Source organism: Diachasma alloeum, unplaced genomic scaffold, assembly GCF_001412515.2.
Source record: "Diachasma alloeum isolate Michigan unplaced genomic scaffold, Dall2.0 Dall_scaffold_00296, whole genome shotgun sequence".
Taxonomy (NCBI): domain Eukaryota; kingdom Metazoa; phylum Arthropoda; class Insecta; order Hymenoptera; family Braconidae; genus Diachasma; species Diachasma alloeum.
The window spans coordinates 362,045-387,683 of NW_021680435.1; the positions used below are offsets into that span (position 1 = coordinate 362,045).

General features: G+C 37.0%; 1 protein-coding gene and 2 non-coding genes across 3 annotated transcripts in view; all 3 read right to left on the reverse strand.

Moving 5' to 3' along the window:
• The window catches only part of LOC107039333 (nuclear pore complex protein Nup88), a 126,202-nt gene extending 109,299 nt beyond the window's left edge, over positions 1–16,903 (reverse strand). Inside the window, exon 1 of the mRNA XM_015258895.1 lies at positions 16,629–16,903. Coding sequence (XP_015114381.1) covers positions 16,629–16,838 — 210 coding nt within the window. The 5' untranslated portion in view covers positions 16,839–16,903. The remainder of the gene's footprint in view (positions 1–16,628) is intronic.
• Positions 16,904–17,156: 253 nt separating this feature from the next.
• On the reverse strand, positions 17,157–17,230 carry Trnat-agu. Its single transcript has one exon. It is a non-coding gene; the product is annotated as a tRNA-Thr (tRNA).
• Positions 17,231–25,324: 8,094 nt separating this feature from the next.
• On the reverse strand, positions 25,325–25,398 carry Trnan-guu. Its single transcript has one exon. It is a non-coding gene; the product is annotated as a tRNA-Asn (tRNA).
• Between the last annotated feature and the right edge of the window lie 241 nt (positions 25,399–25,639).

Genomic DNA, 25,639 nt, shown 5'->3' on the forward strand with positions numbered 1-25,639 from the left:
TCGTAAATCTATCTGTATGTAGTCTTCCTCTAAATGCCAAGAAAATAGGTAAACTGAGGTAAGAAACCCGGCTAGACCAATCACTGACCACTCCATATACCAAATTTATCAACTTCCGCTTGTAGAATTTTACTTCGAAGCTTTCTTCCGATCACTTCTGCATCATGAAAACTAGAAATCAAGGGAATGTTCCTGCGCGGGATGAACTGTATACAGAATTCCCTTAGCAAAATCACAGAGTATGGTTAGCGAATTGAACGGCATTGAAGTCTCTGTATCGAATTTCTGCATTATCGGCTGAACCCAATTGCCTGTAGCTGCCACTCTCAACAATGGTCCTCACATTCTATTTAACAAAAACCAACCGTTATGGAACATAAACAAAACAAAAGGCTCCAGACAGCTCAAAAGTTTGTCCGTGATAATTGAATGCTCGAAATAAATATGACGAAATTAATGGATGCCAACCCCTTAGTTCAACGAAGAAGTGTCATCCGGCACGTTGGAGATGAGTGAGAAAAGTTTTGACTCACAGTTCAGGAGAGAAAAAGCCCGAGTGACCCGGGCTTTCTTGAGGAGAATGAGAAGACTCTTGGTAAGGAAAGAGTCAAGAGTTGTTTGTAGAATGAGGATTGGTGGGTTGGAGGTGGAAGGTAACGAAGATGGGGAGTGGGTGGTTGGTGCTTCTACCCCAGGAAAACAAGGTGGGAGAAAAGGCCAAGCTACGAGAGGTTCTAATTTACCGAGACGTAGGGACTTTGCCACGTCTGAGACTGGAAGCTAACTGCTAATTTAAGGGTTAATTCCTTGGGAGACAAGTTGGCAGAGTTACGACGAAAATATTCATGGCATTATGCATACGCTTAGGCGAATTCCGTGGCGTACAGCTAATAAAAATTAAAAAGTCTAATTGCGAAAAGCCGTTTTCCCCTGCATTTGTGATTTTATTTTCTTGTTTGTGAGAAGTTGAAAAAATATTTTGTGATATTTGCCCGGACAATTTTTCACTTGATTTTCTCTGTTGAGTCGTGCTTCAATTGTCCAATAGCTCTGCCGGCTTTGACTTCCGCTACTTCGGGGAAATATGGTGGAGCTATTGTGACGCGATTCCTTATCGATGGAACATCTATAATGTTTTGATAACATAATGGACTCACCCCATCAGGGACGTCATCTGATTCCATCGGACCATGTTATTGGATTGATAGATTGATGAAATTGGGAAAGCTTCTTCCCTATCTATCAAATCTCCCCCAGACCACATATTTCCAATGAACCCTAACGTCATTTCCTATCGCATCAATAATATCGAATTTTCTCACTCAATATTGCACATTTCGTATGATAATTCGATAACACCAATACTTCACATCACGAATCAAATCAATTTGGCCTCAACTCCTACAAATCCGTTTCAGTTCCTCAATTTAGTAAATTGAAATAATAAAACAACTGATTGTCCACCGGCATTTCCTCCGTCAAACTCCCCATTATCTTTAATCACCCGTCCCCAATATTACCCATTGTCCTACGTCATGAAAGGTGCCATAGACCACACGTTCGTTAAAAGAAACGACAACAGTGGCCATCGCCTCAAAAGAGGAACGGAGATACCTTCCCCTTTTCCTCGCTTTCAAAGTACACACGCCAGGCTTGTAAAAATAAAAGAAATTTATTTGCGTAATTCGAGAGAGCAGTCAGAGACAAAGAAAGAATGCTACCTCCAGCCGTATGTTTTTCTCACTCCTTTCTTTTATTCCGCCAGTGCTGGGCAATCATTTCCATGCGCAAAAGTATGACTACGACATCCCCTCTCCACCTCTTTACTGTCATCCCTTTGGCCTCATACCAGAGACGAGTTATGTATACACAGTACCAGGGTAGAGTGGCAATATAGTTTCCCTAATGGCGCTTAAAAAAATCTTAAAAAGACGATATTAAGGATGTGACTACGGAGGAAGGAACACCGAGGGTGTTCTTCGAGTGTTCGCGGGGATGAAAGGGCGGGATTCTCCGGCTTGGTCACCTCTTCCTTCCTCTCCCCTCTCATCTCTTTGGTTAATCGCCCTAAGACAACCGGAGAAATGAGCGAACAGTATTCAGGGACTTCCATAGGTACCTCTTGCAGTCGAAAAAAAAGAAAAGCCAAGAGCTTTCGAGCTGAAGAAATAAGAGAATGAGGAATTGTAGGTGTGAGTCCAAGGGCGTCAGATAGAATTTAAAGGAGTTCCGAGGAGTGTGGAGTGTGAGGGGTGAGAAAAAAAACAGGCAGAAATTAAAGATGAGCCCTGAACGAAATGGGGCTGGAGTTTATAAGGGGCTTTTCCCCCGCACCCTGCAGTTTTCTCATCTCATCCTCATTGAGCGTGTCTTTTTTTAACCTTCTCTTCGCGCTAACTCCCCGGGAATCGACGACAGACTGGTGTCTCTCTCTCATTGAAGTGAGTTGAGGAGTGATGGCACCGTGGGCACTGAATGCTAAGTATCAATCAGCTTCGGAAAACGAGGGGCTTTGGAACCGTGAAAAATACACGGTAATTACGGCCTCAAGCCCCCGGTAAAAATTCCCTGCCAAATATACGTATAACTGTGTAAAAAAAACAACACCATCCCAGATTCTCCTCACACCATTCAGTGAAAAAAGGAAGCTTGAGAGGGCGTTTTAAATCTTGATAGAGATGTTAAATTTCGCGAGTTTAATTGAAAAAAAAAGAGAAATTAGACAGGGGTTGGGAGACGATGCCAACCCCTGTTGCTTAGAAGGGAACACTGACGAGAGAAAAATTCGGTTGAATTACATGACAAGGTTAATTATAAAAAAAGAGAAAGCTATAATATGAAATTTTATCCTTGGATTTGCCACCTGCGATTTTTCCCGTACTTCTCTGTATCTCAAATTATTCGAGGATAAAGTAAACCAGCGAGTTCTCTTCATTTGCTCAGTATTAACGAGAATAGGAAGAAAATAAGGTGGGTAAAAGGGGTTGAACCTTAATTCGGTGTATCTCATCCAAGTATATATATTTTTTTCCACTATTACGTAAGGGCACAGTTATAAATACATTGCAGCTAGAGGGGTAATTACAAAAATTCAAATTAACTCGAATGGAGAAAAGAAAGGGAAGAAAACTATGAGAGAGAAGGAATACATGGGAGCCAGTAGGAAAACTCGTTTTTAAGGATCTTGGGTCTTTTATAAGGCGGCCAAGCTCGCACAGTCCTATGGTTGGTATACTTTGTTGGTTATGCCTACCTTACTTATGGATATTCAGAACACAAATCAACGCCTGGACTCTGAGCACGGGGGAGGGGGTTGTTTGGAAGGCAGAAAAAAGTGTGTATACACTCGGATATTTACCTACTCGAGATTTTAATTATACACGGGTCTGCGGATAAAAATAATACTCTGCACCTATCCTAATTAACGTCGCTGCGAGGAGCAGCGAACGTTTTTTTTGTAACTTCTACTGCCCCTCCCTAAGGCTCGTGGAGACGGAAGAAATTCATTTATACGCATCGTGAATCTCCGGGGGATTTGAAAATTTTTTCAACGGATTCCATCTATTCATATGTTATGAGCTTCTTCATCTTCGTATTTAACTGGGAGGAGGTTGGATACCTATTTTGTGAAAATCATGAAGCTTCAGATCTGTTTTGGTTAAGAAAGCACCCAAGAGTTGGAATAAACGGAAATTACTGGGACCATCTTGTAATTATACGGCTAATAGGAACGTAATTTAGTGTCTCGAACTCGGAGTTACCACCAACGTTAGTAAAAGGAGATAGCAGAGGTGGAGAGGAGGGAGGGGAGGAGAGGTGGGTGGAAACGTTTGCGCAGCAGCCATCGCCAAGGGAAAATTAAAATAATAAACGGCATCGTTAGGATTCATCATCTGATTTTAATTTCCATTTCGAAATGATTGCGCATTATCTCTCCATGTTGGATGGAGGAGTGCTGAGGGGTTGGGACGAAGAGAGGCGGTCGGTAAATGTTTTGGTGGATCCAGAAGTGCCAAGGGGCAGTCGTGGCAATTTTGTTCAGTGGATTTTATGAATTTTTTATTATGAGTAATCAGGGCCAATTGACTTGCTAAAATACCAAGTTAGAAAAGTTTAATCATAATTTCAATAATCAATCAAATTACTGTGGATGAATAATTTCAGGATTTAGGAGAGCGCTCTCATTATCTCAATTTAATATTTCAATTGGAGTTTCGAATTTTTAAGGAATGAAAAATAGTGCAAACAAATTTTGTTTGGATTGAAGAAAAACTTGACGATAGTTAAATACTTTGATAATTTTTTTTTCACGAAAATTTGTTCCAATATTTGTAACAAAATCTCAGAACTTTCACTCAAACCCAATTTGACAGTATTTTGTTATTTAAGCTTTCTGAAGTCTGCATTTTTTAAATTGACAAATCAATTTAGGCTTCAGAACACAAAATAAGTAAAAATTGAGCAATTTCTATTGTTGAAAATCACGATCTCTCCAATAAACGAATGAAAAAAAAAATTATTTATGAAATCCTTTCCCAAATTCGCAATAAATTTGTTAACATTCATATGTTGCTTGAAATAAATTCCACGGCACAAAAGATTTTTTTCCGACAGTTTGCACAATTTGTATTATTTATTTATCAGGACAAAATTCTATGTAATGTAATGATGCTCATGTGAACAAACTGAGATAAAAAATTAGTACTACCGAAAAACTATGTTCCACATGCGAATATTTGGTGGAGAAGGATAGATTTACTTGAGGGAAATTAGCCAAATTCGTAGAAAAGTATTTAATGTTTCACGAAAATTAAATTTTTGTCGTGATCATCAGAAATATCCCTCGAAGGATTCGAACTATTGACAGGAAAAAATATAATTTATTGTACGACAACCATTTAACAAGGAAAGAATTTTTTTTTCCAACAAAAAAAAATTTTCCCCTCGAAATTAGTTAATTTTGCCAATAACAAATTTTTTAGCAAGAAAATTGTAATTTCCTCTTGAAATAATCATTTGTTCCATGGAAATTATATTTGTCTATTGGATAAACGATTTTTTATCCAAATATTCAGTTGATAAAAACCGGCGCCTCATATAATTCGTTGTAGAACGAATATAGGGGAGGGTGGGGCAAAACGGCCCCCCTTCAATTGTCAATAACTTGTGAATGACATTGTGAAAATTCCCAGTTTCAACTTCATTTTGAAGATAATTTTTCATTCTTCAAAACGAGCTCTAACTCATCCCAATCGGATTATTGAATCGGAAAATATTGACGATTGAAGGGGGGCCGTTTTGCCCCATCCTCCCCTATTTACTGAAAAAACATCTAAATGTCTCACGAGAACAATTACTACTACGAGAATTATCATGTTATGGTGAAAATGTTCGTTTTTATCTGCAAGTAAAGTGATTCAACAGGACAAAAGATCTCTTGAGGGGAACATATAAGTTATTGGAAGATTAGAGGATTGGAAGCCCCTCAATCTATGGTAGAGTCAGTACGACGTTGTGGTACATGGATTACCTTAAATTTGGTTCATCAAATGTAATTCAGACTACCTATGCTGACTATCGACTGCAACTTTTCATACTGCAATCGATTTGCCAGAAAAAAATGTCACAAGACCAAAAAAATACTCTCGCCGGAAAGGCTCCCCTTCCTGCCGAAGACACTCACAAAAACAATCCTTTGTTATTTCAGAATCAATGACATCACCATAAAGACATCCCTCAAAATGAAAATATAATAGCATCCTGATGTTGGTTCCTGGGAGTTATAATACCCTGTTTCTAGCGCGTTAGCAAGATGATATAAATCCCCCACTATACCGGCATGAAAACGGCATCTTGGTTGGTCGTTGGCAACGATGCCGAGACCGATAAATAATCCAGTAGACAATGGACACTGTCCAAAACACGGTAGATCTTACGCCTTTAACTTACCAAGTCTCAACCCTTGGCCGCAGCCTTTCTCACAACCCACCAGCCTCTTACCTCACCGTCCACCCGCCCCTCCCCCCTCCAGCATCTTTACTACCCCTCCAATTCAGCCTTGGAATTATAATGTTTGTTTCTAACAAATTACCATGATAATACCCATAGGGGTAACCAAGATCTCGGGCGAGGGTTGGACGTCTTTTGGATAACATGTACCTTTAAATAATACAACCAGAACGATGAGAGGAAGACAATTGTCTTGGTAACTTGTCATGTTAATTACCCAATTACTACTCAGTTTAATGGTGTGTTTTAGGAGCTCATCATAATCTTCGGTTAACCACAAAAGGAGTCAAAAAGTGATGAAGATCCTCGAAGTAGGTGTCATCCCACTGGAATGTTCCACTCCGAGATGCCACCTTTCTGTCTAGAGGATGAGTCCTTCCGCCCTGGCCAAGAAGTATCCCCCCCGCCCTCTCAGTGGAAAATTATTAGACATGCAACCACGACGTCTCGCCTTTCTAGCGACGTTATTAAACTTAGTTATGAATGGCCATTAAAACTGTAAAGGAAATGCATTAGCCCCGTGGACTTGAGACGAACACTAATACCAGTGAATATAACCTATACACCTTGAGTAACCCCTGTATTCTGCAGGTTCATGACAATACGTCGTTCCCCATTCAGGGGATGGGCAAGGAAACCCATCCATGAGAGTCGGATGAAGAAGTGCTCTCATTCAGCGGAAAAGAATGTACTTTTACGATTCGAGAATTTAACGGGCCAAATTTTTGCAGCTGGAAGCAGCTTCTTGATGTTTGACAGGTCATTCTAGACAGAGTTTTATGATCTTATCTGTTTTCATGGGCATCATAAATGATGATACATGATGAGATATCGGAATAAGGATGACACATGTAATACTAATGTAATTTCACACTGTATCGATAAGTTGGTGCAGTGGACACTTACTGACATGCGAAAGGTTTCGTTCAAATCCCGGTCAGACTACATGTGGGAGAAGACAAAAACGAGATTAGCTCAATGAGAACGTTGGAGTTATCATCAGAGCTTCCTTTGAGTTCCATGATTGAGGTCCATAGTGATTTGACACTCTGCGGCCGGTACCAAGAACTAGTTAGTACTTGAAACATAAGATGTTGTTGGCGTTGAGGAATGTTTCTTTCAAACAAATTTTTTTTTACATACAAATCAACCGTGAACTAGTAAACTTGCTTGAGACAAATGAATGTCTAAGATCTTCATGCAGATCCAGATACCATCAATGCATTTGCTGTATCATGATTCACATGAAATTGAAAAATAAACTCTCTACATGTTATAGAAATATAAATGTGATGAAGATGAATAAAAAAAGGTGCTGAAAATACATTTGAAATTCTTCATTTATTGTTACCTTATCTACCTCCATTCTCCCAAGTTACAACCAAGAAATTAATGAGAATAGTGGTAACAAGGGCGTTACGAATCCCGCCGTGTTCACCAAGATCTAGATGCGGTGATTAGTGGAAAATTATCGTTAGTACCTTAGGACTGTACGAAGATTGGTCCATTGTTTTGTGGTCGCATTTCGTATTTTACCGTCTAGATTTCATTCTAACATCTCCATACAAAGCAAATGCAACCCAAATGTTCTCTCTTCCCCTGTTTATTAACTTGCCAAGAATTGTGGAATTAACCGGTGCTCTGTTTCACGACCAAACGTCTAGATTAATTTGGAGATTTTCAACAAGAAAGGGGTTTCTCACTGAGTTGACCAGTATACTCGTTCCTTGTCATTTCTTTTATTCCTCCCTTTCCCTCGTCTCAACCGGTGTAGAAAGTACATTCACTCATCGGACAACTGAGAAGAGAGCCACCGTGAAATTACTTTTTAATTATCGTCTAGCGGACGTACCTCATTACGCGATATTATCTCCGGGAAAAGCTCATATTCCCCACACCCTTTCCGTTTTGCGTAGAGAAACGGTTTTTTTTTACGGAGCAACTGCAGAAGGGTTCAAGAGGAATTTCCTATTTCGTACTTGTGATGTAGACTCGCGCCCTCCGACTCTCTTCATGAGTTACAGATTCTCAGTTTCAGGGAGTTTTTTAATTTAGATAAGGGAACCTATGGACGATTATAAATGAACAGCCTAGGGAATTAAAAAATGTACTTTAGAGAAGCATGTTTTAATTACTGGCTTTTTTCGTTTTCTTTCCTGTCGAGTCCTTTACAATTATTGGTAAGAAATTGAATATATGTCATAAATTTGGAAAATTTATTTCAAATCAAATGGGGAAATTTTTTCTAAAAGTATAACGTCAATAACTTTATATCCAGAAATGCTTGTCATAAAAATGCATGGATTTTCTTTGGAATTGAAAGATAATGATGAAACGATCATCACCTGCAAAATTAAGTAATTGAAGTCATTCATCAGTGTGCTGTAATTTTAGGTAATTTTCAGGTATCAAAAGCTGGCGAGGCCAAAGGAAACATCGAATTTGGTATATCGAAATAGGATCAGGAAGTTTTTCCCTAATTTTTAATAATAACTTTCAATTTTTCTTCTTTTTTTTATTTTTTTATTTCTTGTTAATTCAAAGAGAATTAGATTTGAACGCGGGTCTCCCAGTTCCGCGCCGGGCACTCGCCCAACTAAGCTACAGAGAACTACGGAAATTCTCGCTCCAAATTTGCCTCACAACACCGCTTAACCACCTTTAGGCATTAAATAAATTCAAAGAGAATTAGAATTTAGAGAGAAACGTATTAAAAAAGTATTAATTTTTTCTGCAAATGTGAAGCTTTTGCAAATTTCGCAAATTAAAAAATTCACTGGGTTTATTTTGACAGGCTCGAAGAACTTTGGGTGCCACCATCGACAATTTTGTTAGAGAAATTTGATCCTGACGCGTAATAAAGTTTACCCTTCCCATCCAATAATTTTTATGAAGATAACAACTAAAATTCTAGAACGGTTGGTAAATTTTACCCTACCGGTACAGTAATTTTTACTCTACCGGCACGATAATTTTTATTTTTATCAGGATAAAATTTCTCTAACGTAGAATAAAATTTGACCATCATACATTAATTTTTATCAAATTTCGAGATAGAAATGAGGAAACGATGACCCATGATACACTTTTATAGAACGGTAGGATAACCTTTATCAAAAATTCCTCTCCGTGTGGGGACGAATGGAAGAAAAATCATTCTCTGTTACAGAAAAATTATCCGTAATATTGGGTAATCATTCACGTTCATCCGGATAATTTTTGAAGCATTGCAGCATGAATTTTATAGTTTCAGCAGAAATTACCTTTCCGTTTAATAAATTTTCCCGAGCCAACAGAGAAAAATTCAGTATTCGTCTTGCACTTTTTCCCCGACATAGGGTGAAAGAGTACTGAAAATCGAGTTCGCGCCACGATTGCATGACTTGTTCGATAATTTTTCTCTAACTTTTTTCTCCATGTATCCCTAAAGGACTGAATTCAGATACGCTTTTTCTTCTATTTAATTTCCAAGAATGAAATTCACACGATAACCACAACGAGAGATTTATTCCACCGATAACAAACGCTAAATTCCCAAATTAAAGAAGTTATTCCATTTGTGCCGTCCAAAGGGGTGTGAATGCCCCTCTCGTATTATCTATCTCGCGGGGAAAAGCAAGGGGTGTCATAACGCTTTGGAGTGTGCCAAAAAGTGTAGAACTGAGGGGAAAAGCGGGAGGAGAAACTGAAATGATTTGACTGGACGAAAAGAGGTAGTAGAATGGCAAAGGTACATGCAGGATGAAAAAGAGAGGTGAGGAGGGGGGCGAGGGTGGCGAATGGAGGACGGTTGGAAGGATGGAGTGAGCGCGTTTAGACGTTCGTTCCGCTGGTAACAAAGATAACTCTATGCAATAAAAATGATTCAAAGTTTCCCGCGGCGGATGCCGGTTCCGATGGCGGAGCGGTTGACAATGGCGCGTCTTTGTCTCCACTCTCTCCCCTTTCCGTCGACACCCGCACCCCCTTTAGCCTCCTCCACCCTCCACCCCTCAAACCTCACTACCCCATACCGAAAACCCCTCCCTCTTTCTGTGCCGTGGCCACGACACCTATCTTCCGGTTTAAAGTCCTGGCCGCACCACCGTCGCTAGAGGAACACCAACCGCTAACTTTTATTATTTACGACTGATATTTCAGTTGACTCGCGGGTATTAATGCCGTTGCCGGAAGTCGTATTATCACTCTTCATCCCTACCTTCATCTACCCCCTGCGTTCGCCCACCCACTACCACCCACTTTTCCGTGCCTCCCGAGGGACGTTCATTCTCTTTGATAGACTCTTCAAGTTGGAAAAAGTTTTCACCCCACCGAAAAGGGCAATTTTTGTTTCATTCGTGTGAATGAGAACGAAAAATGAAAAGTTCGGGGTCTTATCGAATCAACGGTCGAGTGGCGATCCTCCAAGTTAGCCGTGGCATTGTGCTGCATTCAGCTGGAATTATAATTGCTTCTTAGATGGGGAGTGGGTTAATCCATGTCTTATAAGAATGATTACATCGCGATATGAAATGGATGAAAGACTGATTGTGATGAATACACGGGAAAAAAAATCTTATTCTAAGATCTCAAAGGTCTTGAAAAAGGATTTTATTGTCTTAATTTGAGGCTCTCAATGTCTCAAGTTCAGAGTTCCGAAGATCTCAATTTCATAACATATGAACATACATTTCAACATATGAAGCAACACATGAAGCAACACCACTGTTCCATGTAAACTATATCACTCTTCATAACATTTTCAACATCTCTATCAGTCATTCCAGCAGACTTATCCGACGATTTATAGTTTTGATGGTTCAATGTCAACGAGCATTTTACTCGATTCAAATCTTCTGAAATCCTATGAATCCCCTTAAGGCCGCTTGAAATCCTTTGAATTTCCTTGAAATTCCTCAAAGTCCTATAGACTTCAGAAATTTTTGAAAATTTTAAATCTTGAAATCTAGTGTACACTCTTATGGAGTGATTACCCCCTCATTTTTGTTAAAGATAATTTATTCTCTCTAGTGTATAAATTTCCATTTCCTGCTAAAAACGGCAAATTTTCTGCTGCAATTATGTGGATAAGCACAAAAAATGAAAAGTTCGGGTTCTTATCGAATCAACGGTCGAGTGGCGATCCTCCAAATTAGCCGTGGCATTGTGCTGCATTCAGCCGGAATTACAGGGTGACAAATGGGAAGTTGCCTAAAGTATACCCACATGTCTTCCCTTCCTACTGAGAACCGGAAGGTTACGTCCATTAGATATATACTAGAGTGTTGTCAGTTTCTATTGAGACGCTACAAGAAGCACTACGTGTATTTCAAAATGAGTAACCTTACAAACGAAGAAAAAGTATATCTTATCGAGTGCTTTTATACTAGAGGTGAAAACTATACTGAAGCATATAGAGGCTTTCGTACCAAATTTGGAAGTAAAAAAGTAGCCAGTCAAAACACCCTCAGAAGGTGAGAATAAAAAAAAATTTATCTGACTTCATCGTGTAACCTCACGTTTGACTAAAACTTTCAAGTATTTATTACTTTCTCTCTCAGAGTAATTGATAATTTCATCAAGTATTATACTCTTGAGGACCGTCGTCATGATCTTCCTGGTTCATCACACTCAGTTACAACAGAAGATACGATTGCCAAGATCGAAGAATATTTCAAGAATAATCCAACGGATTCGATACGAAAAGCAGCGGCAACTTTGAAACTGAACCGAGAGACACTAATATTAATATTGAAGAATTTCCTCAAGTTACACCCTTACAAAATCACGACCCATCGTTTGCTCACAGAAGATTCCAAAAATAAAAGAATTGAGTTTTGTAAAATTATGACACAGAAATTTGAAAATGATGAGATCGACATCAATCACATAATCTATACAGACGAAGCTCACTTTTATTTAAATGGATATGTAAATGAACAAAATTACCGTTTTTGGGGTCACGGAAATCCACGCTCATCTGAGGCAAAGTCTTTACACCCTGTTAAAGTGACTGTTTGGGCAGCTATTTCAATCAAAACAGTACACTCAGAATTCATAGAAGGGACCATTGCAGGCAATAATTATCGAGAAATGCTATAAACTAAAGTTTTCCCTTTGGCCAAAAGAAGAGGATTGGTTAAGAACTATTATTTTATGCAAGATGGTGCTACACCGCATAGAACTATAGACGTATTTGAAGCTATTTATGACGTGTATTGTGATCGCGTCATCGGATTAGGATACCCCAAGTTTGCGCATGGCGGTATGGAATGGCCCCCTTATTCACCCGATTTGAACCCGTGTGACTTCTTCTTATGGGGCTTCCTAAAAGATAATGTTTATGCGGAAAAACCCGAGACCAAAGATGATTTGATCTCGGGTTTTTCCTCAAATTGAACAAGTTTTTCATAGTTTCCGAAAACGGCTTGATTATTGTGCAAATTCGATTGGAGATCACTTCGAAAATATTTACCATTAATAGTTATCTCCTGGCTCAATTTGTCATTGTTTTTTCAAATGTCAATAAGTATCTATTAGAAGTGTCTGATTCAACTGAAACTAATTCCAAATAAAAATGACATCTTTACTCAATTCATATGTTTTTTTTTTCCTGGCACTCATTTCAAAGTTATAAACGATTAGTTTAGGCAACTTCCTAATTGTCACCCTGTATAATTGTTACTTAGATAGGGAGTGGGTTAATCCATATCTTATGATCATAATTACATTGCGATATCAAGAGGATGAAAGACTGATTGTGATGAATACACGGAAAAAAAATCTTATTCTAAGATCTCAAAGGTCTTAAAAAAGGATTTTCAAAGTCTTAATTTGAGGCTCTCAAAGTCTCAAGTTGATACTTCCGAAGATCTCAATTTCATAACATATGAACACACATTTCAACATATGAAGGAACACATGAAGCAACACCACTGTTCCATGTCAACTTAATATTTTCAACGTCTCTATCAGTCATTCCAACGTCAGACTTATCCGACGATTTATTGTTTTGATCGTTCAATGACAACGAGCCTTTTACTCTATTCAAATCTTCTGAAATCCTATGAATTCTCTTGAGGTCGCTTGAAATCCTGTGAAGTCCTTTGAAGTCTCTTGAAATCCTTTGGATTTCCTTGAAATTCCTCAAAGTCCTATAAAAACTTCAGAAATTTTTGAAAATTTGAAATCTTGAAATCTAATGCATACTCTTTTATGGAGTGATTACCAACTCGTTTTTGTTAAAGATAATTTATTCTCTCTGTGTATAAATTTCCATTTCCTGCTAAAAACGTCTGCTCCATTCATGTGGATGAGCACAAAAAATTAAAAGTTCGGGTTCTTATCGAATCAACGGTCGAGTGACGACTCCCGAAATTGCCTTCACAACTCTACATCTTTCTGAATAACCACCAGCTATGCGAGTGTGCACCTACGTGAGAATGGGTGGTATCCTGTTCACTCCCCCTCCCAGTTCGGTGAATATAGGGTTCAGATCTCGGGAAGGGTCTGAATTTGCATTTTATTCGTAGTGGTCCACGAATACTCCCAAACCTCTCTTTTCCCAGTGAGGGAGGAGGGAGTGGGTACCTTCATATGAAGGGAGGACATTTATTTTAATTAAATTACTCCGGAGCGTCGAACAACCCATTTCCTATAAATTATCCCCTTACCGCTCTTTTACTCAGCAATGGTCGTCGAGGCATTAATGTACTCGCTGATCCCCATACCAACTTGGTTGGACCCATTGAAATGAAATAAAAGCACTGGTGAGCACAGTGTATGGTTTAGTTACTCGAACGAACGAACGAATAGTGACTCAACGAAAACGTTTTCACCTTTCGGGGTTTCAGCATTCTCGAACCTATTACAATACTCTGGATTTTTTATCTTTTTTGCTCGTAGTGTATTATATCAATTGCTGTACGTTCGACGATTTTCATAATGTCCTTTCGTCAGGTTGCATTCAGGGATCAGCAATAATCATTACTTTAGTAATATTAAAAGAAATTTACCTTAAGGTAAACATTCTCTTGTTTATCTTAAGGATATTCAAGCATTTTTTCCCGTTAGGTACAGACACTATAGATTCAACCATTTTCAATCTTCAAATTTGTCAATTAACTTGGGTGAGAAAAATTTGAAAAAAAAAATCATAAATATTCAGTGTCATTAAAATTACATTTAGCACAAAATTATTATTTTATAAATATTCTTTGTTTGTAAATAGATAAATGAAATTATTTACACTTTGGGCCCCTCATTTTTTTAGGCGTAAAATCGATTTCTAGTAAAATTCCGAACATGAATAAATTTTTTATGATTTCGAACAAATTGTTTTTATGATGGAAAATTGATTTTTTATAAATTATTAATGAAAAATGCTCGCAATTTTCAGAATTGCATTTTTTCAAATATTTCATCAATTTTCCTCCAAAAGTAAACTCTCTATTTTTTTTCAGATTTTAGAAAGGTTTTTTAATGGTTCAATATGAGCAGATCCACGCCAAATCAGCAGGCCAAAAAAGTCGATGCTGGGCATTTTTGGATTGCCTTTTTCTCTGAAAAAAAGGCATTTAGACAAAAATTTTGGAAAAAGAAAAATGGCAAAATATTGATAATTCAGGGAGTTATGATTTTTTTAGAAAGGCTATTTTTTGTCCCAAACAACTTTTTTTTCCAAACCTCAATGTTTCTGCCGGGTTTAGGGCTATAAATCGCCCGGTGGCACAGTCAAAGAACATGACAAAACCTTTCAAAATGAGATGTCATACATAGTATCATGTTCTTATGTATTCTTCATGTACTCGTATAAAAATTCATGATTTATGGACCATGTATGAACCATAAATAATTAATTTTCGAATGAAAAAATGAGAAATTGGGAAAAAAAATTTAAAACGAACTTTGCAAAAAATTATTTTTGCATAGAACGGATCCAAGTCTCAGTCTAATTTTTTAATGTTTCATGAAAATAGTCACTTTGGGTAAGGAAAGACGAAAATCTTCAATCGAGGTGGGGGAAGGGGGTACACGCACAATTTCCTAGTTTTTTGGCGATTTTAGAGCATTTCCGACTATGTGCGCTATTGGCACCATGCTTAATCGAAAGAACGGACAATTTCCGTCGGAAATACATATTGAAAACCCGGAAAATAATTGACCTCTGCTGAGACACAAAATTTTATCAAAAAATCACAAAATTGAAAAATTAACGTTGCGGGCGTAATAAAACTTGAAAAAAATTGGAAAAAATGTTTTGAAGCCTTTTTAATGATAAGAAAGCCATACAAGAAGCCTCAATAAAGTTAAATTTTTACAAGTACAAAACCATACCAATAATTGGCGAAAACACCCAAGTACTATCCCAAATTTGCCATATTTGATCAGTTGACAACAGAAATTATTTTCAAATAGTTTGTATTTGAATCCAACGACTTGAATACTATTTTATGTGCGATGTTCCATTACTCCAAAATTGTAATTAGTCATAGGGGAAGGTGGGGCAATATAAACACCAGATTTAAATAATTAGTTGAATTGGATAAAATCTACTGTTCCAACTTCATTTAACGGTACATATTGTCATAAGACTGCGTCGTAGGAGTTATAAGGTAAAGCAAAAACGGAGTAAAACGGACACTTCGATTTCTTCCTCAATTTCTTATGTTCCAACAGTATTATTCAATTTGTAAAACACTAGTCATGACTGTAATTTTTAAATTGAAAAAGGTCAGCTGAATAGGGCATGCGATTGTTCATTGAAAAAATGAATAATTTCAAAGTCATTTCAATAGTAAAACAAGAAATCCAAGGCTACTCTATATTTTAAACTTTAATGTACAATTTAATAGAGTTGAAGTTTATTTGTTAATATCTCTCCCAACTCTCGTTTCTCTCTACAAAAAAATGCCCACACGATTCTGTTGAATAATAGCTGGTGAAAATTTTTTTGACTTTTTGAATAGGATCAACTTTTTCGAGTGTCCATTTTACTCCACTCTTGAATAATTTTTCGGTTGTGGACTTTGTCAAGAATTAATTTTTAAAAACTCGATTGAAAATTTTTAGAGGATCTATTTTAATTCATCTTATACTGATTTATCAGGTCCACATTGGCCAATGAAACAATTTTCAAAAATTTCCATTTTGAAAAAAAAAATTTTTGCAAATTTTTTGAGTGTCCATTTTACCCCAGATGTCCATATTGCCCCAGCTCCCCTAAATACTATTTTAAATTTGCCATATTTCATCAGTTGACAACAGAAATTATTTTCAAATAGTATGTATTTGAGTCCAACTACTTGAATACTATTTTGTTTGCGATGTTCAATAACTCCGAAATAGCAATTACTCATAAATATTTGAAACAGTATTTCAAATAGTATGCTGTCTAGCTCTGGCCTCCAGTAAACACCAGTATTGATTGAAGAGTTTCCCGCGTACTGACAGACCCATGCGCAACAACAGAATACCCACGTTGCGAGGGTTATGTTCAGGGGTTAACACGCTGACAATTGCTGACAATCACCCCCAAAATCCAAACGGAGTACATCCCACAACGCCAAAAGAATTAATCTAACCTTCAAACCGAGTCACCTATCATCCGTAAATATTTATTATATCGATTATGCACTCACTTGAAATGCAACTGCCTCGCCGGTTTTCCCTCGGGTAGCGGCAACATTGAGCGTAAAAACACAACACCTGTCTGGATTCCAAACGTATAAAATATCGTCTCGAATTTCAAGAATATTCATCGTCTGTTTTTCACTCTTGGGCAATCCATCTTTCAGTTCTTTGAACAATGGATTATCATTCAGTCGTAGGGGATCAGTCACCGAGGACATTGTTTAAAACTCAAACGTAATGTTGTTGTATGAAAAACACACGATACACACGCGAGCACGTTGGGACGATACAATAACGTAGCGCGCGGCCGGTAATCAGCTGTTCGGGCGCTGCTGACAGCGCCGGGGATTGAAAACCGTTCAGTGGTGCATCTCCAGGTGTATCAGTACCGTAGGAATCTACATTGCCGAAGCAAAAGTTGACTGCAAAGAAAATTGAATTATTGAGTAACTTTCAGTTGTTCTTGGGAAATAACTGTTTATTCGTAACAATTGGGGTGAAAAAAATATGGAATCCTTTTTTAAGGATTTCAATTGAGGCCCCGGAGGGATTCGAACCCTCGATCTCCTGTTTACTAGACAGGCGCTTTAACCAACTAAGCCACGGCGCCGCGTTGAACACTATGGAAGTTATATCTGCTTTTGAGATACTGGGGTTATTGAAAAATTAAAAGTAGCCTACTAAGGGGTATTTCATAGTCAATTCCATCATGTGACATTTACAAATGTTATTTTGTTTAATGAACATGATTTAGAGCCATAAATACAAATTTTACAATTTCGTAATTTTGATTATGAAAAGTTGAAGTACGTAGGATACTAGTCCAATTTTTTAATTTTTTCCTTTTAATTGCCATGTTTTACTTTTCGCTTTAATTTTCTGTTAACATTTTGAACGTCTGTTTCTTTTGCCCCGCAGACGTTCGAATTGTGAAAAATAGTCCAGGGACTGTAATTTTTGACCTACAGAGGTTGTTTTTCTGAAAATTTTTGAAATAATGTGTGCAAAAGCAATTTCAAGTTGGCTTTTTGAAATTCAACTTCTACACAGCTAATTTTGTTTTTGGCTTAATAAAAAATTACACCATTCATATAAAATAGCCCGAAAAATGTTTCTGAAAGAATCGAGAATATATTTTTAATATTTTAAGGATAATTTTTCTGCCTATTTTAAATAAATAGCGCAAATTTTTATATTAAACAAAACGAAATTAGGTGTATAGGACTCGAATTTCAAAAAACTAATTCATAATTCTTATTGTACACTTTTTTCAAAACTTTTGAAAAAAAAACATTGTAGCTAAAAAATCGGACGCCCTGGACTATTTTCTACATTTTAAGCGTCTGCAGGGCAAACGAACAATAAACAATCAATTTTGTCGCACTAATTATTCGTTTTTAGACATATCGTGTGTCTAAAAGCAAAAGGTCGTGTATGTAAAAAATGGCTTTCTCCGGCAAAAGGTCGTATCCGCCAGCATATACGACCTTTTGCTTTTAGGAAATCGATCAAAGTGAATCCAAAAAATTGAAATATCTCGAGTTTAGTTATCAATGGAGAAACAACCTTTAACTTTTTATGAAGTTAAAAAAATGTCTCACCTAAAGCGAAAAGGTCGTCTATCCAATTTTATATTTTGTTTGCACTTTGAGAATTGAGAATTCACAACCAAAAAAATTGAGTCGGTGAGTTTTTCAAAAATATCTCCGAAACTAAGGGAAATAGCGAATTTTTACGAAAATTTGGGGAGGAGGGAAGTTTTATTGAATTCTCGATGTACAACCCTCCCCCCCTCAATTTTTTAGTAAAAATTTGCCATTTCCCTTAGTTTTAAAGATGTCTTGAAAAAACTCACCGACTTAAATTTTTTGGTTGTGAATTGTCAATACACAACCCCCACTTCCCCCTCTTTGCAAACTCACCCCTCCGCACATCTGAAATTCCCGATATTTTGGCACTCCTCCCTATGTATTGGACACTTCCGTCCTTTAAATACCTCAGCCGCAATTTTTCAATTCAATCTGAACATTTTCTAAAATTAAGAAAAATTCGACATTAGTTTCAGAAAATATTTGTTCTTAAGAACAATCCCCAAATTCGTTGGTTTTTATGATCCCACCACGGATAAAGCTTAAGAATTTGAGTTTCTAAAATCTAGAAACTAGTTTTTAAAGCTAATCCACTTTTTTTCTCTACGTATCGAGAGCTTAGTAGCAGAGGAACGTAATTATCAAAAACTATCATTTTCAGAAATATAATGACGTATCTCTAAAAAATGAGCTATTTATGTTTGGGATTGGAAAAATCATCGAAATTAGTATATTGTGTTACTAGTGCGTAAAGGTCCACTTTTTCACATGCACGGATAACACATCCTATTCTTTGTAGAACCTGCCAAGTTCACTGTTCGGAATGGTAGTGGGGGTAATGTGGTTGTTCTTGTGCACGAGTGCGTAAAGTTCAAGAACATGCGTAAATTGAATTTTGACTGCGTAAAGTGAAGCTTAAATGAAACTATTAAAAACTATTTTCGATTTTCGACAAAATTGATGTCAGTTGCAGTTGATGAATTGAAGTGAAAATAGAACACAATGTTTAGAGTACGGATACCAACAAAAGTGAGGATTCATTTTTTATAAGAGATCCAATGAAGTTCACTTGTCATGTCCAGAAATTTTGAAATTCGGTAGTGTATCCCCTTAAGAATCCCATGATTCTTAATTAACAAACTGAACGGTACTTTATTTAAAACTTTTCGACTTCGAAATGACGGTTTCTTTGGTACTGAATTTAAGAGATGTTTTTACTGAAATCGAATGACCTGTTTTTCTTCTCAATATCATGCCTTCCACAAGTTTATTAAATTCAATACCTTGGTCCTGGAAACCGAAATTTTTTTTACTCGTGATTGGGATACTGTACGTGCCTTTCCCATTTGACTCACAAGAGTACACGGGATTCTTCCGATCACTGCCCTGTTTGATCCTGAGGAATAAAAAACGCTTCAGTTCCCTAATTTAGATTTTTTTGGAGATACGTTCTTCTGTTACGAATACGTCATACACAAGCGTATCTTGACAGAGGTATATAAGGGGTGATTAGTGGACAAAAAATGTTTGGAAGATACAAACATTTTGAGTTGTTACCATGTTCCGACATATGCGAATCTGGATTAAAAATGGAGATATGCTTTCTGAGGACAGAAATTAAAGGCAAAAGGTCGTAACCTTTTGGTTTTAGGGAATTTTTCATTTCTGGGGATATAAGTTGAAGGCAAAAGGTTGTATATGCACCTCATGATCAATCTGAAAATGTAGATATTATAATAAGTATCTCCAGCATTTTCCCGCAGAATTGCAGAAAAAATGAGTGCACATACGACCTTCTCGCTTTACAAAAATCGGAACGTCGCTTGTTGGCATTTACGACCTTTTGCTTGTAATCACGCGATATATAATCGATCTTGAATGCATGAGAAATCTCACTCCAATAGTCCGCGACTTTTAAAACTCATAGTAGTTTCCCCTTGACTAATATGTAAATTCTTCTCCTTGAATGTCTTGAAAATTGCTCAACCGATTTTATTCAGTCCACAAGAATTCATCAAATACGCAAAATAGAACCATTCGGAAGCCTGCTATCAATTTATTGATGGCAGAAAAGGATGGACACACCCCTAAGTAAAAAATCCTCCGTCACAGCTCGCTGTCATACGGAGAGAAATATTCAATAAAAATTACATATCTTTTCCGTAATTCTGGGACGAAATGTGATTGTAGCAAATTTTACGCAACTGTCACAGAATTTTTCCGGAGCGGTCCCTAATTTTTATCTGAATATCCTGGGAAAAATTACGATACCGTCACTTGAATTTTCTGAGTCGATTCCGTAATCGGTAAGTGAATTATGAGTTCCGTAATTTTTACTGAACATTTCTCTCCTTGCACGTGCTCGTTTTTTAGCATCTTCCCGGTAATGCTTCTCACCATTTGACGATGTTATTTGTATCGATTTACTTAAATGTATATTAGCTGAATTATATTTTTCGTCTATCTTCAGTGGACTTTCATCAATTTCAATTGAGTTCATCGGGTGATAGTGAGATGGTGACGCATAAAACGAGGGAAATGGATTTCGACAGCTCGACAACTGTTTATAGTTTTACTTCTCAAAATAACGGATAATGGGCTTGAAGTATTTAGATAGATTTTATGTGAGAGTAAGGGCATGAATCAACATTGGGTTTGAGAAATTATTATTGGAGACGCGAGGAGAACGACGTTGATTTTGTTTCGGTTTTTCGTATACAAGTATAAATACAGCTGTTCTTGGGATGTCAAGTCTCTTGCACCGTCGCAGTACTAAACTTATGTTTGTATTACTTGATGTTTGGAATGAATTCCAAGTCACAGTAATATAGTAAAGTACGGATCCATTTGGTAATAAATGATTTTATTAAAAGAATTTGGGGCGAAATAAATGATAAAATAATGACGTGCCCGCGGACTAACAACGAAGCTAAAAGAATAATGAGCAAGAAGGAGGCAATTGAACATGAAGGTAGTTGAGAGGAAGGAGAAGAGCAAACACACCACAACCCTCACGGAAAAAAAATATATGTAAATAATTATACGTGACATATATGTGACATATTGCATTTTTCGCCGAAAATATATCTTACATATATGTTAGATATATATCGAAAATATGCGGGTAATATATATCTGCTCGCATATATTCAGCATATATCTGATGTATTGCATTTTCCGCCGAAATATATGTGCGTATAATTGACATATATTTCACATATTTGCCGTTTTCGGTACGAGAATATATAGAATCAAAATTTTCATTGCATTTCTGTCGAATTCTTTCATTGCTAAATAGAAATTCACTTGAACATTACAAAATTTACGCTCTGATCTGTTTAATTTTCTAACACACGGAGAGAAATATTCAATACAAATTACGTATCTTTTCCGTAATTCCGGAGCGAAATTTGGTTGTAGGAAATTTTACGGAACTGTCACGGAATTTTTCCAGAGCGTTCCGTAATTTTTATCTGGATCTCCTGTGAAATATTACGATACGCTCACTTAAATTTTCTGAGTCGATTCCGTAATCGGCGAGCGAATTGTGAGTTCCGTAATTTTTACTGAACATTTCTCTCCGTATTTAACAGGTTCCTATAGTCTGTGGGGAAATTTGTTTACAAATAGTTCCAAGAATTTTGCCTTTGTTATGTAAAAGACATTATTTTTAACTTCTCAATTTATTGGGTTGAAGTGGGACAGTTTTCGGATTTTGGATGTGGTGACAAGGACAAGGACAGATACCTGAGAAAGACGGACACTGACGAGTACTTGACGACCCCTGTTGACATGGGCCTAAGACAAGGGCCCGGCGGGACCATCGGGGGGGACGATGGACAAGGGGATATTTGGGCTTTGACCTGTGAACTATTCACACCTCCATTCACAGATTGCTCCGTTCATCACACTGTCGCGTTTCAACATTGTACAAATACTAGTATTGTATTAAATCATTTTATTTAATCCATCTTGACTAGAAATTATTTGACCACAGGGTAAACATTGGTATACCACATATAAGCGGATATAAATGACATATATTTCTGTATATATATTCTTTCCATGTGAGTTACTGAATTTTCAATGAAACCTGAAATTTCATGATTTTCTGTCCATAAATCACATTCTGTGTCTCTCCTCAAAATTAGTAGTCAACTGCCCATAAAATTTCATTTGTTTACCAGTGTAACTAAAGGTTCAAATGAGGACTAAAACGGGAAGAGGTTAAACGATGGAAGGGTTAAACGGGAAAGGGTTAAGCAGAAGTGGCAAAACGTATAAGTGTATTTAATTTCATTTTTTTTCTTCGCCCATAAATATTTGTTATAAACATTTTTGCGTATAAATCTCGCCTGCTAATCTTCGATTATCGAACTAACAAAGATATGGCATTCATTATGAATAATTCAGTAGCGAAGTGGTAAAACGATTTACGTCGACTTATCTCCCAGTTGAGTTTTTGAGAAATATTTCCGAATCTAAGGGAGATAGCGAAATTTTTGGAATCACATTTGTTGTAGCTCTCAATCGGCTCAATCTATTTGTTAGAGATTGAGGCTAATATTAGGGCGGATCGGGGACACGTGATATGGAAATGGTGAAAATTAAAGACACGCGGATTACAAAAACACTGGTGATGTACTTTATTTGTGGCGCAAGCCACGCGTCTTGATTTTCGGGATACACGAATTAGTGAATGTCTTAATGTCAATTTCATAATAAACTTTACACTACACNTAGAGATTGAGGCTAATATTAGGGCGGATCGGGGACACGTGATATGGAAATGGTGAAAATTAAAGACACGCGGATTACAAAAACACTGGTGATGTACTTTATTTGTGGCGCAAGCCACGCGTCTTGATTTTCGGGATACACGAATTAGTGAATGTCTTAATGTCAATTTCATAATAAACTTTACACTACACTGAGATTCTCTCGATATTAAACTTGATGATTGACTCAAAATAATTGATAGTTAACTCGGAATTAATTGATAATTGAATCAAATAGAGACGCTACACGGAGCGCTAGACTCAATATAATACTCGGTGATGTACTCGATATTCGGTTAGTTTGATACTGTACTCTATAGGTGACTCTCGGAGTAACCGATGTATACTCTTTAAGGGGTAACGGAACCGACCACAAAAAGACGTTTACCAAAAACAAGTTTTCTTGGATTCTATGCAATGAGAATCAATGAAACTTTTTACCCGTATTGAAAGTAGCGGAACGCATCGCTCTCTTCTCATACTTTTCTTATTTATGCAAAAAAAAATTGCAAATTATTTAACGGGAAGGACCAGGGCAAGGCCGACGCCATTTTATTTGTAGGAATCTGCCAAGTCATGGTAGAAAAACCGATTTTTTGTAGATTTTTCTTAGCCGATGGCTATTTTCATGAGAAGAGAGCGATCGAGTGAGGTCCAAGACAGAGATTTTGAGTACAAAAACGTACTTTTGTTGCGTAATTTTCGTAAAAATTTGTTTAAGATGATTGGGTGGTATCCAGGAGGTAACATGTCCTTTACAGGGCACCAATTGTAAGAGGGAAGTACTTTTACGAGTCAGAAGATGATGTAGAATGTTTCCATACCATTATTATTTATTTATATCCATTTATTTATATTTTATGGGCTTTTGTACTTTTCACGTACAAAATCAAAAAAACCACGGGAACCTGCAATACCGATAGGGACCCCTAACCTCTACGTGCGACGGGTTCCGTTACCCCTTAAGGGGAAACGGCACCCCTGCATTTATATGAATCTTTAGAATTGTGTTTTCTCCTGCAATTATTATTTTTTATTTATTAAACTACTTCATTGGCTCAACAATGCGATAATCGAGTCGAAAAAGTAATTTCATAGATAGATATTAATGATTGTAGGAGAAAACACAATTCTAAGATTTGATGTAGACAAAGGGGTTCCGTCTCCCCTTAAGGAATAGATTGATACTACTGAAATTTCATATTTGGCGATTTGCTTCGTGATTTACCCGTGAACCCGAAGAGTCCCGAAGTCGGTCAAGATTTTCCGTTGAGCCCGGTAACTCTAGATAATGACTTATTTACTGCGTTTCAAACACACATTTGTTGCAGCTCTCAATCGGCTCTACAAAAAAGGTTGTAACAAAAATTTTGCTATCTCCCTTAGATTCCGAGATATTCATTGAAAACTGGCCAATAGTCAAAATTAACTTATACCGTTTTATCACTTCGCTACTGAATTGGTGCTAATTATTGTTTTCTATGAACTCCCTCAGGGGATAAATTAGAAAAAATATTCGTGGTTTCATGGATTTTTCGGGGCGAAACCAAAATCAGAAACGTTTTGTATCGATTGGAACCGATGAAATAGGAAGCTACTGAAAGTTTCAAGTTTTTTTTCTATATCTATCAATAGTTATATACTGCGAAAGTTTTGATAGCGGTTCTACAGAGCAACTGTTCGGTGTAAAGGTTAAATTGATATCTTTGTTTCTTTAAATTATCTCCATTAATTACGGTATGACATCACAACGGAGGCAACTCCCTCTCTGCTCTCAACCAAAATCGCGTGACGTAATTTTTTAATGCTCCCAGCCATGCTTATTTTAAGAACCTCGGGTTCTTAATTTTAGTACCTAATGGTTCTTGATTTTACACCGAGAAAAAAAAATAAATTTAAATTTGTTTCAGATAAACAAATACCCGAAATTGTCACGCAAAGTCTCACTGTAAATTCTTATCGGACATCAATTTGATTGACAGAATTATATTGTTTCCTTAGTGCAATACCACGGTTGTAGATTTCAGTACAGTGGTGTTGGAAACCAGAAACTTATTTTCTCTGTGATTACTATTCAAGATAAGGATCAACACAAATTCTTCCATTATCAATCATCTATTCATCTTCTTTAAAGTTTAGATGTAGAAATGAATCCTGGCTCCCTCGAATTTTGTGAATTCCTTCAAAATTGACAGGAGTAAATCCTGAGGAATTTTTCAAATTTGGATAACCATTGAAATAAGTGACAGTATTGAAATGTATACAATGATGCGTATAATGGCTTCATATGTTAATGCAAAGAGATTTCTGATTGTTAGCTGAAATTTAAAAAATAAACGCTCCCGGGTGGGCTCGAACCACCAACCTTTCGGTTAACAGCCGAACGCGCTAGCCGATTGCGCCACGGAAGCAGATAGTCGGAGATGTGCAATAATGAACACTTCTCTACATGATTCAATTGTATCATCAATTATTCAATATAAAACTGTTTGAACCATTGAGAGATCGTAAAAAGCAAATTGATATGTTTTTCAAAAATGAAAATGGGTACAATGATTTTGAAAGAAAAATCGAAAATTTTAAACATCTAAACTAATCACCCGATTCAGTCCATTTTCAATACGAATCATTGTAGTGGTGAGAGGAAACTTG